The sequence below is a fragment of the Capra hircus genome, chromosome 2 (genome assembly GCF_001704415.2).
Source record: "Capra hircus breed San Clemente chromosome 2, ASM170441v1, whole genome shotgun sequence".
NCBI classification, from domain to species: domain Eukaryota; kingdom Metazoa; phylum Chordata; class Mammalia; order Artiodactyla; family Bovidae; genus Capra; species Capra hircus.
This window is the reverse complement of record NC_030809.1, coordinates 50,367,017-50,380,200: the sequence shown is the minus strand read 5'-3', so window position 1 is coordinate 50,380,200 and position 13,184 is coordinate 50,367,017. Positions and strand designations below refer to the sequence as shown.

General features: G+C 40.8%; 1 protein-coding gene across 4 annotated transcripts in view; it reads right to left on the bottom strand.

The window, feature by feature from the left end:
* Positions 1-13,184, bottom strand: part of ANKRD44 (ankyrin repeat domain 44) — a 314,072-nt gene that overhangs the window by 18,641 nt on the left and 282,247 nt on the right. For all 4 annotated transcript variants that reach the window (XM_018061342.1, XM_018061357.1, XM_018061350.1 and 1 more), the window contains exons 18-19: positions 6,850-7,051; positions 1,479-1,566 (exon numbers count right to left, since the gene is read on the bottom strand). In XM_018061342.1, coding sequence (XP_017916831.1) covers positions 1,479-1,566; positions 6,850-7,051 — 290 coding nt within the window. The remainder of the gene's footprint in view (positions 1-1,478; positions 1,567-6,849; positions 7,052-13,184) is intronic.

The following is a 13,184-nucleotide window of genomic DNA, read 5'->3' as shown; positions in this document are numbered from 1 at the left end:
CTTTCTGACTTACTTCACTCTGTATAATAGGTTCCAGTTTCATCCACCTCATTAGCACTGTCTCAAATGCAGTTCTTTTTTATAGCTGAGTAATATTCCATTGTGTATATGTACCACAATTTCCTTATCCATTTGCCTGCTGATGAACATTTAGGTTGCTTCCATGTCCTAGCTATTGTAAACAGTGCTGCAATGAACATTGGGGTACGTGTATCTCTTTCAGTCTGGTTTCCTCAGGGTGTATGCCCAGCAATGGGATTTCTGGGTTGTATGGCAGTTCTATTCCCAGTTTTTTAAGGAATCTTCACACTGTTCTCCATAGTAGCTGTACCAGTTTGCATTCCCACCAACAGGGTAAAAGGGTTCCATTTTCTCCACACCTTCTCCCGTATTTATTGTTTGTAGACTTTGTGTTTATGGCCCTCTGACCAGCATGAGATGAAACCTCATTGTGGGTTTTGATTGGAATGGGCTTTTAAAAAGAAGATTAAAAAATACTCATCATTTCCAGTGGGAGCATCTTCCTCTCTTCCTTTGTCTCTCTCTTTCTCAGTCTCTCTGCCTTTTTGACAATTGCTTAGTATTTTCTGAGTGTCCCCGGTTTGCTGTCTACTGCCTGGAACAAGCTATCTGCCTCCAGTCTCTAATGACCACATGGAATGGTGGCAGTGGAATGATCAATATGAGTAGAGCAGAGGAAAGTTCCACCTCAAAATGCTCGCCTGAATCCCATCATTTTCAGAACTATGTAGCATGGGCCAAATATCAATTGAGCAGGGAGTGTGTGTATGTAAGAGATGCTCTTATTTCCATCAGAGCAACTGTGAACTACTTTTACAGTTTTTTATGTTGGATTTCGGTTCAGTATTTCATTTGAACAAAGCTCCACTGCCTTAAAGAAAAGTAGGACAAGTCCAGAGGAAAGACCCAAGTGCTGGGCTCCAGGCGGTGAGGTCCAGTTCTGTCTTCAACATGAACTCATATATCTGGGGTGAGTCACTAGTGCTTTATTGCTCTGCGTTTCCTATTCGTAAGAGAAGACTGGGTGGGAGAACAGGCTAACAGATGAAAAATACTCGGGGAAAAATAACATGGGAAGGATAAAAATATGAAGGATTTTTATGGAGGTGATAACTTCTTGAGGTCTGTCCTATTCCATTATTAATTTTAAAAATGAGATGGTAGCAGCTTCAGAAGAGGGTAAAAATGAATAGAAAGAAGGAAAAAATGAGAAAATATTTTTAAAAAGCCAGAGCACAAGGCTACATATATAAAAAGTTAGCTCTTTTTCATCAAGATACACACACACACATTTTTCCAGCGCAAAGCTACTTCATTCTTCTAGGGCCCTCATCCCTCAATTTCACCCTAGTATAAACGCCAAATCCAGAATTCAGCATTCAGCCCTCCTAGCTGTTTAACAAATGAACTGATCAGTTGTGATTTGAAATGTCAACCCCAGGTGTGAGAACACTTACTGTCCTTTGGCGTCTTTCACGTCAACCACTTCTGGGTTGTCTGCAATTTCTAATAATAGCCGCATACACAGCGTGTGACCATTAATTACTGAAAAAGAAAATAATGGACATTTTCTTAACAGACCAGAGAGATCCCTCCAAAATAAAATTTATCTGGACTTCAAACTGGTGGTTTCCATTGTTGCTTGAAGGCGGGAGGAGAAGGGGACAACAGAGGATAAGATGGTTGGATGGCATCATGGACTCATGGACATGAGTTTGAGTAAACTCCAGGAGTTGGTGATGGACAGGGAGGCCTGGCATGCTGCAGTCCATGGGGTCGCAAAGAGTTGGGACAAGATTGAGTGACTGAACTAAACTGAACTGAATTGTTGTTGATGGACATCCCCAGGTGTCCAGCTAGTGCCAGCTGCTGGGCACAGCTGGCAATACATATGTTACCAACCCATCTCCACTTTCTTCCTATCAGGGCACTGTGGTCCTCATCTAACTTTCTTTCCTGGATGCTGTATAGAGGCTTTTTTCCTTAAAGAGGACATCCTTTCTTATCTACTCCTATAGAACTGATCATCTCTCTCCACTTTCTAGGTAACCTTTCTGTTCCTCTGAGAGAGTCTCCCAACTCTGTACAATCTTCTTGTGTCCAGTCCACCTCAAGTACTTTTTAAAAGAAGGTTGAAGGGGGAGGAGAAGGCAGAGGAGGAGGGAGAGGAGAGCAGGTGAAGGAGGGGAGGAGCAGAAGAGAGGAGGAGGAAAGAGGGGAGCAGAGGAAGGGAGGAAGGGAGATGGGAACAGAGTCTGCTTCTTATCCCCATCATTGCACGTTCTGAGGTAGATGTTCTGACTGATGACTAGTGACTTTAAGTCAGACCTCAAGCTGGCAATGCTAGCCATTGGCTCGCTGCTCACTGATTGACTGGCACTCCCAGAAGACTCACAGATGGCTCCCACCCTAAGAGCTGGAGGACTTCTCCGTCTGAGTTCCTCATATCAAAGCCCTTGTTTCTCTGCCTTCTCCCAGCAGCCTCCCACCCTCTATCACCTCCGCTCCCCTCTCTCTTCCCTGCTGAGCTCTGACTGGGGGCAGCAGGCCCTGCCCCTCCTCACTCAGCTGCCCAGGTGGGAACTGGCAATGGGCAGGAAGCGTGGCCCCAATCTTGGGTTGGCCTTGACTGCCTGGGATGGAACCCATGGACTCACTCTGTCCTGTGTGCACCAGGCAAGATGTTCTTTTAGGAAGAAGACCCTGGTGCCACAGGGTCAGGAACCACCTCCCAGGCTGATAATCCCTGGGGTAGGGTACTTTCCTTTAGCTCATTGAATGGAACCCGCAGCCTTGCAAAAGACATGATTTTCTACTCAGGGAGTAGGATGCAAACAAATACATTTAAAATTCTGAATGTGACCTTCTCTCTGAACAATAAGAATACCATAAAATACATTGCATTAACCTTGTTATGGTTGTAGAGAGAGAAGGGAATAGATGCAGCTATGTTAGGTTGATACAGGCTCTTCTTAGAGCTGTGTTTTACAGCCCTTTTTATTGCATGCCAGTCATGAGAGAAGGCTAATTTAACGACAGCACATTTTTCAGGGACAATACGTATTAGAATTAGCTCACATTCATCAACACCACTCAAATTAACTACAGGGATAATACCCCCATTTTGAAGATCATTGCATTCAGCTAATTCTCAGCAACATCCCATTTGTGTACCTCAGGAGGAAATCTTGTAGAAATGTTGTTGCTCTTTTGCTTTTTGTTTTAAAAATTACATTAAGTCTCTTAGCACTGGTGAAATATGCAAGAGGTTTAATGTATGCTTAAAAGAAAATAATTAGCAGGGGACTGAAAGCTAAATACTACAGGTGGTACTATTTTATAATACTCATGAAATACAGCATATTTTGATTGATTCCTTTTTCTATATCAATTTGATATTCTTTAAATTGTTGTTGTTGTTATTCATTCATTAAATCATGTCTGACTCTTTGCTGTCCCTTGGACTGTAGCACACTAGGTTCCTCTGTCCTCCACTATCTCCTGGAGCATGCTCAAATTCAAATAGTCATAATCATAATAGTTTCGAGGATTTTTATTTTTGCCTAAACTAAAAAAGGGGAAAAATGATCTAATTTGTATCACTCATCCAGTATGAAGGAAATGGCAACCCACTCCAGTATTCTTGTCTGGAGAATCCCATGGACAGAGGACCCTGGAGGGCCATGGTCCATGGGGTTGCAGAGAGTCGGACACGACTGAAGTGACTGAGCATATCCGGTATGCTGGAGGGCAAACTAATTCCTACAGTAGTGTGTTTTTCTTGGGCAGGTGCGGTTGAGATGGTGGGAGGTGGGTGCGTGTAGCTTTTTTGAACTTAGCTAATAGCCCTCAGTAAACATAATTCCCCTTTATTTTAAAAGTGTGGCTACACTAGAATTCTCGGCTTCCTACACACATTTTCCCCGAATTGCCTTCTAGCAAAAAGATGCTACCATTTCCTTTTGCTGTGCCCTGCCAAATCCAGCTTTGTCTCAGACTAGCTCAGCCTCTCCCTGACTATGAGTGACAGCCATTTTTCATGCTGCTCAAAGACCACAACTGTCATTACAACTATCTATGCCAAACCCTCTAAAATCCATCCTGGCTCCTGATCCTCACAGTACTCTCAGGATTTGAAACAAAAAATTGGCCTCTCAAATGAGCTGCAAAAGATTCTGGAAAAGCAGATTCTCAAAGCACAGGCTAAAGCTTCTGCACAGCAGACATTTTGTGGAGAATAAAATCAAATGACAGCCTGCACCTTCTCAACAAATTGCACGGGGGACACCCAAAAGGAGTGAGTCCTGTTGACCACTAGGGGGCTCCATTGGACTACAGCCTTTATCACAGTGGCAAACGAATGACTGATTATTCTTCATTGTTTACCTGTTCACAAGGGCGATTTTCCACAACCAAAATGGGTCCTTTGTAAATGTCAGGAAGTACTCGGTAACTAAAGCAGGGTGCTAGCATTAATAATAGGCAACTTTAAAAGGATAACTAAATGTAAACTCTATGGTAATACTAAGAATACCTAGAATGCGAAATTTTATAATAATACTTACAAATACCAAAAAGACTAAATGTGATGGGAAATAAGAATTTATAATTTAACCATACCAATCACTGCTGACCTCATGGCTAAAGTTTTTTCTAGGAACAACTGTTTCCAGATAATTGAGCAATGCCATGTTTTTTCAATCTTTGTATTATTTTTCCTCAGTGGTTTGAACATTCAGAGATGTAGATGGCAATGCGTCCACAAAGTCTAAAATTCTGAGAAAATTTTCCCAAGTACAAGAATCACAAAGTCTTTTGAAAACTGTTTTCATTCCTTTGCTTCCTCTATATATCCATTATTTCACAGCGGAAGATACTTACTTCTCTTTATAATATCTGCTATCCTGATCAAAGGCTATTATCACTGAACTCCTGAACCCAAAGAAAATGGTGCCTTAGCTGAGCTAGAAACTCTTCTACATTACCTTGTCATCTGTGTATATGTCTAGAAGTATCCGGACACAGTTTTATCTAATGTGCATTAAAGAAAAATCTCAGAAGAGGCAAATCACTTACTTTTTGAAAAATACAGTAGCTTCTTAAGAGACTATTTTTACACCTGATGCATCAAGAGTCAGAACAAAATTGTGCTGGTAAAGCAATTATGTTCCAATTAAAAATAATTACTAAAAAAGGAAAAAATAGGGAGTAAATATTAATGTATATTAATGCATATATATGAAATCTAGAAAAATGGTATTGATGCACCTATCTGTAGGGCAGGAATAGAGATGCAGACATAATGAATGGATTTGTGGACACAGCGGGGGAAGGAGGGAGTGGGACAAGTTGAGAGAATGGCACTGACACACATACGCTAACATGTGTCAAACAGACGGCCAGTGGGGGGCTGCTGCGCAGCACAGGGAGGTCAGCTCGGTGCTCTGCGATGACTGAGAGCGGTGAGACGGGTGATGGGAGGGAGGCTCAGGAGGAAGGGCACGTATGTATGCTGCTGCTGCTGCTAAGTCGCTGCAGCACAGACGGCAGCCCACCAGGCTCCTCCGTCTCTGGGAAATCTCCAAGCAAGAACACTGGAATGGGTTGTCATTTCCTTCTCCAACCCATGAAAGTGAAAAGCGAAAGTGAAGTCGCTCAGTTGTGCCTGACTCTTAGCGACCCCATGGACTGCAGCCCACCAGGCTCCTCCGTCCATGGGATTTTCCAGACAAGAGTACTGGAGTGGGGTGCCATTGTATACATATAGCTGATTTGTGTTGCACTACAGCAGAAACTAACACAGCGCTGTAAAGAAACTGTACTCCAATTAAAAATTTTTTAATTAAAAAAATTTAAAAATAATCAGAGCAAAAGTGAAGAAGTAACATCTAGAATGCAGAATAACACACTCAGAGGATTGCTGTCTGACACATGAAGTAGCTGTGAAATATCATTAATTTTATGCTTCAAAATGCTATGAGATTTTATTCTATGTGATTTATCTGACGATAATACACCATGCCCTTTTTTCCCAGAAAGTTTTGTGATTGCCATTGGCCAAAGGTTCTGAACACTCTTTTGAGTTAAGAAGGTCAGATGCAGTGTAGAGGATTTTCAGGGCAGAATGATAGATATGTGTGTGCGTATGTGTGTATTCGGTCATATCCGACTCTATAATCCCATGGACTGTAGCCTGCCAGGCTCCTCTGTCCATGGGATTTTCCAGGCAAGAATACTGCAGTGGTGGCCATTTCCTTTTCCAGGGGATCTCCCCGACCCAGGGATCTAACCTGTACCTCCTGTATTGGCGGAAGGATTCTTTACCACTGAGCAACCTATGGAAGCCCAGAATGGTAGATACATGTCATTAGACACCTGTTCAAATTCACAGAATGCACAACACCAGCAGTGGAACCTAATGTAAGCCGTGGACTTTGGATGATCATGTTGTGTCAGTGTAGGTTCATCCATTGTAATGAATATGCCGGTCTGGTGAGGGATGTTGATAACGGGAGAGGCTATGCACGTGTGATGGAAGAGGGGTATGTGGAAAACCTCTATACCTTCCTTTTCGATGTTGCTATGAATCTAAAGCTGCTCTAAAAAAAGAAAAAGTAGCCTTTAAAGAAGGTCAGAGCCTCTCTGAATGTAGAACATTAATCATCTCTAAATGAACAGAAAGCCAAAAGCACTTTGGAAGAGCACAGGCATATTTGACGTAGAAAGAGGATATTTTCAAAATTGGGATGAAGGAAGATGCTGCCATCCATTTACTCAAACTTATAAGTGGGCCGCAAAACTAATGTAACCAGACTCCTGACAACCTACCTGAGGCATGAAGTGGGGTTCTTTTGGTTACATTGTCTTTCACAAAGATGGATGCACCTTGATTGATAAGTGCTTCCACGCATTCCGTATGTCCCTTAAAGGCAGCCAGATCCAGAGCAGTGCGGCCTTTCTCATCCCTGATGTCCAGGTCTACCAGAGACTGCAGAAGGACTTCCAAGGCCTGGTGGTGCCCATTGTAGGCCTGCAAAGGAGAAACCAACAACTCAAGTGTTTGCTCACCTTGAATCCCACAACAGTCCATTTGAGGGGCTAAGCCTCCCAGGTCACGGAGGGAGATTACTTCAAAGAGCACATGGCATACTTATTGAAACACAGCTGAAACTAGAACTAGATGGAAAAATTACAGTGCACAGACCTCACAGTTACATATAAACTTTTTAATGCTCCTTCTCTTTTGTCAAATAATTTACTGCAAAGGTACTAAATGTATCAATGTATTCTTATATTTATATCTATTAATCCAGTAATCTAACACAGGCTAATAGCTAAATGAATTAATATATTCTTTTATCTGTCAGCTCAGTCTTAAACACATTGGTAAGATCCAAATATTTTTTCAGGAGGCTTTTCTGTTAAACCTAGAGGAAAAAAAAAATCACTAAAAACATTGTGGACTTTGTAATTCAACAGAGGCATACTGATCTTCTGTTACAGTCCAACATTTTAATTTCAACCATGTGATCCTGGTTGAGTTTCTTAATTTCACTTAGAGTTTGTTTCCTCATCTATAAAGTAAGAGCAATAAAAGTTGCCTTCCAGAGGGGATGAGAAGAGATAAAATTTCACAGCCTTTGCATAGTGCATAATACATAATGGATGCTTCCTTTTCTCTTGTTTTCTCCATTGATTATCATCAAAACATAGACACAATTATGGAAGTATATTCCATATATTAAGGCCAAGTTCAGTCCTATTGTGAGCTACTATGCTGTGTTAAAGGAGGCTTCATACTACTAAAACACAAAACTAAAAGTCTGAAAGGAAATTTTTACTAAGTCTATAAGGTTAAACACTGTATATGCACATACAAGGCCAAGGACACTGAAATAAAAGAAAAAAAAAGAATTCGGTGGGGGTGGGGGATGGTTGGTGGAGGGAAGCAGAGGAGGAGACAGTGTCTTCAGTAGTCAGAGTCCTCTCACGGCGCCTATGCTATGTTTCTACTGCAGCAATCACCCGAGGCACAATTTATTTGAAAAAATGCTTAGCGCAGACTAAGGACAAATTTCTTCAATACACAAAGAACTTCCATAAGCCATTTTAAAAACTAGGAAAGCGTGTAAAGGGTATGAAAAGGCAGCTCACAGAAAAAGAAAAAGAAACGGTCAAAAAACATATGGAAAAAACATGTAAATTTTTAGGGTACTATTTTTTAACTACCAAATGGCAGTGATTAAGTTTGGGCATGTCCAGTATTAGTTAAGACATGGTGGAAAAAAATCAATCTACACTCTGTTGGTGGCAGTATAGATTGGTGTGATATTTGTGAAGAGTGATTTGACAAACTCTATCAAAATTAAAAAAAAAAAACTAAGTTGCAAGTAATAAATACAATGATTTTGCTGTATGAAAAGCAAATATACTCAGATAGACACATACCTATATCTATGTGTATATATTTCTGTATTCATAGGAAATTTTAGAAGATACAAAGGAAACTTAACAGTGGTTACTCTAGAAATGAGAGGTAAAGTAATGAACAAATGGACTTATTTTAACTTATCTTTTTAAAAACTACTTGAATGTTTTTCTCTGTATATAGCAACTGCAACAATAACAAAAACTAGATTAAAAGGATCCACAAGATTTAAGAGTACTAAAAGGAATTGTTTATAAAACTTTCTCATTATTTTTATGATTATGGTTTAAACATATTAAACATATATATGTGTAGTATAATAACTCATATGCTGATGAATCCCAAATTTATATCCCAGTTACTTTCTAAGACTTGTATATTCAAATGCCTATTGAAATTTCCACTTGAATATCTAATATACATCTCAAACTTAACACGTCCCAAAATGAGTTCTTAATTTTCCTCCTAAAATTTGCTCCATCTCTGTAAATGGCAATTTTACCCTCCTAGTTGCTCAGGCCCCAAATTTTGGAGTCATCTTGTCTTCCCTCTTAAGCCCAGGGTTGTGGCCCTGCACAAGAGCTTTGAAACACTGGGGCAAGCGAGTGCTAAAAAGAGCTTCCCCATCTCTCCCCACTGCCTTGCCATGCCCTGGTACAGGGGTGCGTCTGCTGAAAGAAAGGGACATTTTGTTGCTCACCAACAGAGTTGTCATCAGGTTGTCAGGCACCTGGTGGGAAACAGCCATCCATATCTCTGTTACAATTCACACACAGGTGTTGGGTAACTAGTAGCCCTCAATGACACGATCATCTCTACTTTCAAGCCATGAGCATCTCTGCTTCTTCTTTAAAATATATCCAGAATCTATCCAGTTCCTCACTATACCACATCCTCTGTCGCCACGATGGCAAAAGCTTCCCTTCCCATCCTTGCTGTGTGCTGTGTTGTATCGCTCAGTCGTGTCCGACTCTTCGCGACTCCATGCACTGTAGCCTGCCAGGCTCCTCTGTCCATGGGGATTCTCCAGGCAAGAATACTGGAGTGGATTGCCATGCCCTCCTCCAGGGGATCTTCCCAACCCAGGGATCGAACCCAGGTCTCCTGCATTGCAGGCAGATTCTTTATCATCTGAGCCACCAGCAAACTATTACTGAACAGCCACAAGATGAAATCTTTGAAAGCTCAAGTTGGACATAGCACTCCTTGATGAAAACTCATTGGGAACACAACCCAAAACTTCCCATGACCATTCAGACCCTTAGGATTTGGCTTCCCTCACTCTTGATCATCAGCATGGCCCCTTATTTACTCTGCTCCAACCACACTGGCCTCCCCTCCCCACTCCCTATGATTAAAGAGAGTGTTCTCCTCTGGGCCATTGCATCTGTGCTTTCTGCTTGCCTTGCCTGGAGAGTTCTTCCGCCTCTAAGAGCCACATGGCTTTTCTGCTAATTCTGCTTCAAACATTTCCTTATCTAGAGGCTTCCCAGAGCCTAATTAAATAGATCACTACCCTGTTCCTCAACATATAAGGCACTCTCCAGCCCACTTATCTTGTTTTATGTTATCTTTATAGGATTTACTATCACTTGATACTTATTACATATCTATTGTTATCTAAGATGGGAGGTACTTTGTGTGTATTGCTCACTGCTGTATCCTAGACTCATGCATAGCACAGAGTAGACACTCAACAGTAAGTTGAGGAATAAATTAATGAATTATATTATCATTTATTAGTATTAGTGATAAGAATATATTTTAAAGATAGCAACTATTTATTGAGGGCACTGTGTTGAGTGCTAATCTTTGCAAACATTCTTTTTATAGGCAAAAACACAGATCAAGCAATGATAATGAATTCATCCAAGATCACTTAGGAAGTGACAAAGTCAGGATTTGAAACTCAAAGTATCTACGTTTTTAGGCAATGTCATAAAATCTTTCCCAGTAATTCCATTTAACTGACTTTCAAAATACTTTTTGTGCCTACATGTAACGGGTCAGAGAGCTAAATAACAAAGAGTGAATCAGAAACCTAAGATGGAAAGCCTTTAGTCTAATCTAGCTTCAGAAGCAACAGCTAATTTCATGGAGCACTTGCTGTGTATCAGGCAGGACTGCACATATAGCACCTTATTTGCTAGGACAACCCATGGTTTGGATGCTACTGTTATTCCCATTGTTACTGACAAGGAAACAGAAGGCACAGATGTTCCTCAATCCTCTCATGGGCACACAGCCTTCCATGGTGGACCTGGAATTCTCAGTCACACCACAGAGCCTGAGCTGTGGGCTTCTTGTGAGCATCTACAGAAAGCGTGCGACAGGGCCATAATGTATACATTTATCTTTTTTATTATAGGAAGTTTCAAACTTATACAAAGAAGAGAGGATAGTGTCATAAATTCCCAAATATCCATCATCTAGTTTCAGTCATCATCAACTCATGCCATCAGTTTAAGCCAGCTTGGGAGCACCTATCCTCCTGTAAAGATGGAGCATCTACATTAGAGTATAAGTCAGTCTCTCTCACTTGACCCTGGGCTTGAGCCCATCACTAATTTGAACTTGAATTTGTGTAACACCTCTTCTCATTTTAAATTGTAATGATAGTGACTGACTCAGTTTATGTAGAAATCCTGACTTTACATCAAAGGGAGATGAGTCCACATAGATAACATCAAAGGGAGATGAGTCCACATAGATAATAGCAGATTCCAGATGTTATTTGCAAATGCTTCTTTCTTCAGTGTCACTTACTATGATGACAAAGATAGTAAACATTTACACTTTCTGTTATTTGACTTTAGTCCAGTTAAAAAGCAGAGACATTACTTTGCTAACAAAGGTCTGTCTAGTCAAGGCTATGGTTTTTCCAGTGGTCATGTATGGGTGTGAGAGTTGGACTGTGAAGAAAGCTGAGCACCGAAGAATTGATGCTTTTGAACTCTGGCATTGGAGAAGACTCTTGAGAGTCCCTTGGACTGCAAGGAGATCCAACCAGTCCATCCTAAAGGAGATCAGTCTTGGGTGTTCATTGGAAGGACTGATGCTGAAACTCCAATACTTTGGCCACCTCATGTGAAGAGTTGACTCACTGGAAAAGACTGTGATGCTGGGAGGGATTGGGGGCAGGAGGAGAAGGGGACAACAGAGGATGAGATGGCTGGATGGCATCACTGACTTGAATATGGGTTTGAGTGAACTCCAGGAGTTGGTGATGAACAGGGAGGCCTGGTGTGCTGCAATTCATGGGGTCACAAAGAATCAGACATGACTGAGTGACTGAACTGAACTGAACTGAGGAAAGTAGAATTGGCAACTTATAAACTGCATGCATATCTACAAAGCACGGTAGATAACATATTTAGATTAATAAAGAGAAAACTCAGAGCAAAAAGAAATGTATGCAGGGAGGAACCTCATGTAGAGGGATCAGCACTGTTCAGGACTGCAGAGTTACACTGCAGGGCACTTAAGTGCTCACGTAAGAACCTAACTCCTGTAAAAGACCCCTGAAGTTTCTCCTTTTCATTCTCACAACAGAAAATAAGTCCATTTGCATGTGTTAAATTTACTACTGCCATTTCATTCTTTAGATATTTCCAAGTATATTTCATTTCCACATTAGATCATGCTTATTTTATTTGCTGTCTCACAAGATTCTACGTATTCAGTTCGTGGATTGCCAGTGAATACAAAGAATGTTCTTGCTTTACCATAGCAACTTGAAGTTTACTTTGAAGTATAGAACTTTCTAGTCCTCTGACTCAAGGTGGTCTAAAGGTGGTCATATAGCTAATGTTATAACAGGACTGGAACCTAAGTCATCTGCTGGCCTTTACTTTTGGGCTTCCCTGATGGCTCAGCGGGGAAAGAATCTACCTACAACGCAGGAGCTGCAGGAGCTGTGGGTTCAATCCCTGGTTTGGGAAGATCCCCTAGAGTAGGAAATGGCAAGCCATTCCAGTATTTTTTCTGGGCAAATTCCATGGACAGAGGAGCCTGGCAGGCTAGAGTCCATGGTGTCACAAAGAGCTGGGCACAGCTGAATACAGGAGCACAGCATAAAGAGGCTTCATATTAAAATAAAATAGAGTGAAACCTGCTGAAGGAAAGCTTCAGAATTCCAGTCCATGTTTTCTTCTATATCAGGCACTTAAAAATTCAAAGAGAGGATGGCTGAAAGGCTAGATTTATGTATAGAATTCCTCTTGTCTCTTCATTTAGTCAAACCTACATCTCTTGAATTTTAGTATGCAAAAGCATTACTATACAGAATTGAAGACATAAAACTATGTATATTAAACATCCAGGGCAAGTTAAGGGAAATAATAAAGGTAAACTTGATAATACAAGAATTTTCACTTACCTTCACACTTTAGAGCTTAACCCTAGAAACAAACTAGCACGTAATATGGGACTCTATTTTATGGCTAAATGCATGACTCTATCTTTAGGTAGTTATGTGATTCTTAAAGTCTATAAAAAAGAATACAATAAAACTTCAAGTTCTCTGAAAGAGATTCAAGTAGTCAGGAAAGAAGGTCTTTCTCATGTTGGCAGTGCATATGAACCAAGCTCGTAATTTTCTTTCTATTTCCATCCTAAATCAGGTGTTCAGTGGGTAGTTCCACAGATAATTTCTTAAATAACTCAAGGAAGAAGTAATCACACAAAAGAACAAATACGTTGGTTCAAAAAGCATGTAGTATTTTGGCTTTCAATA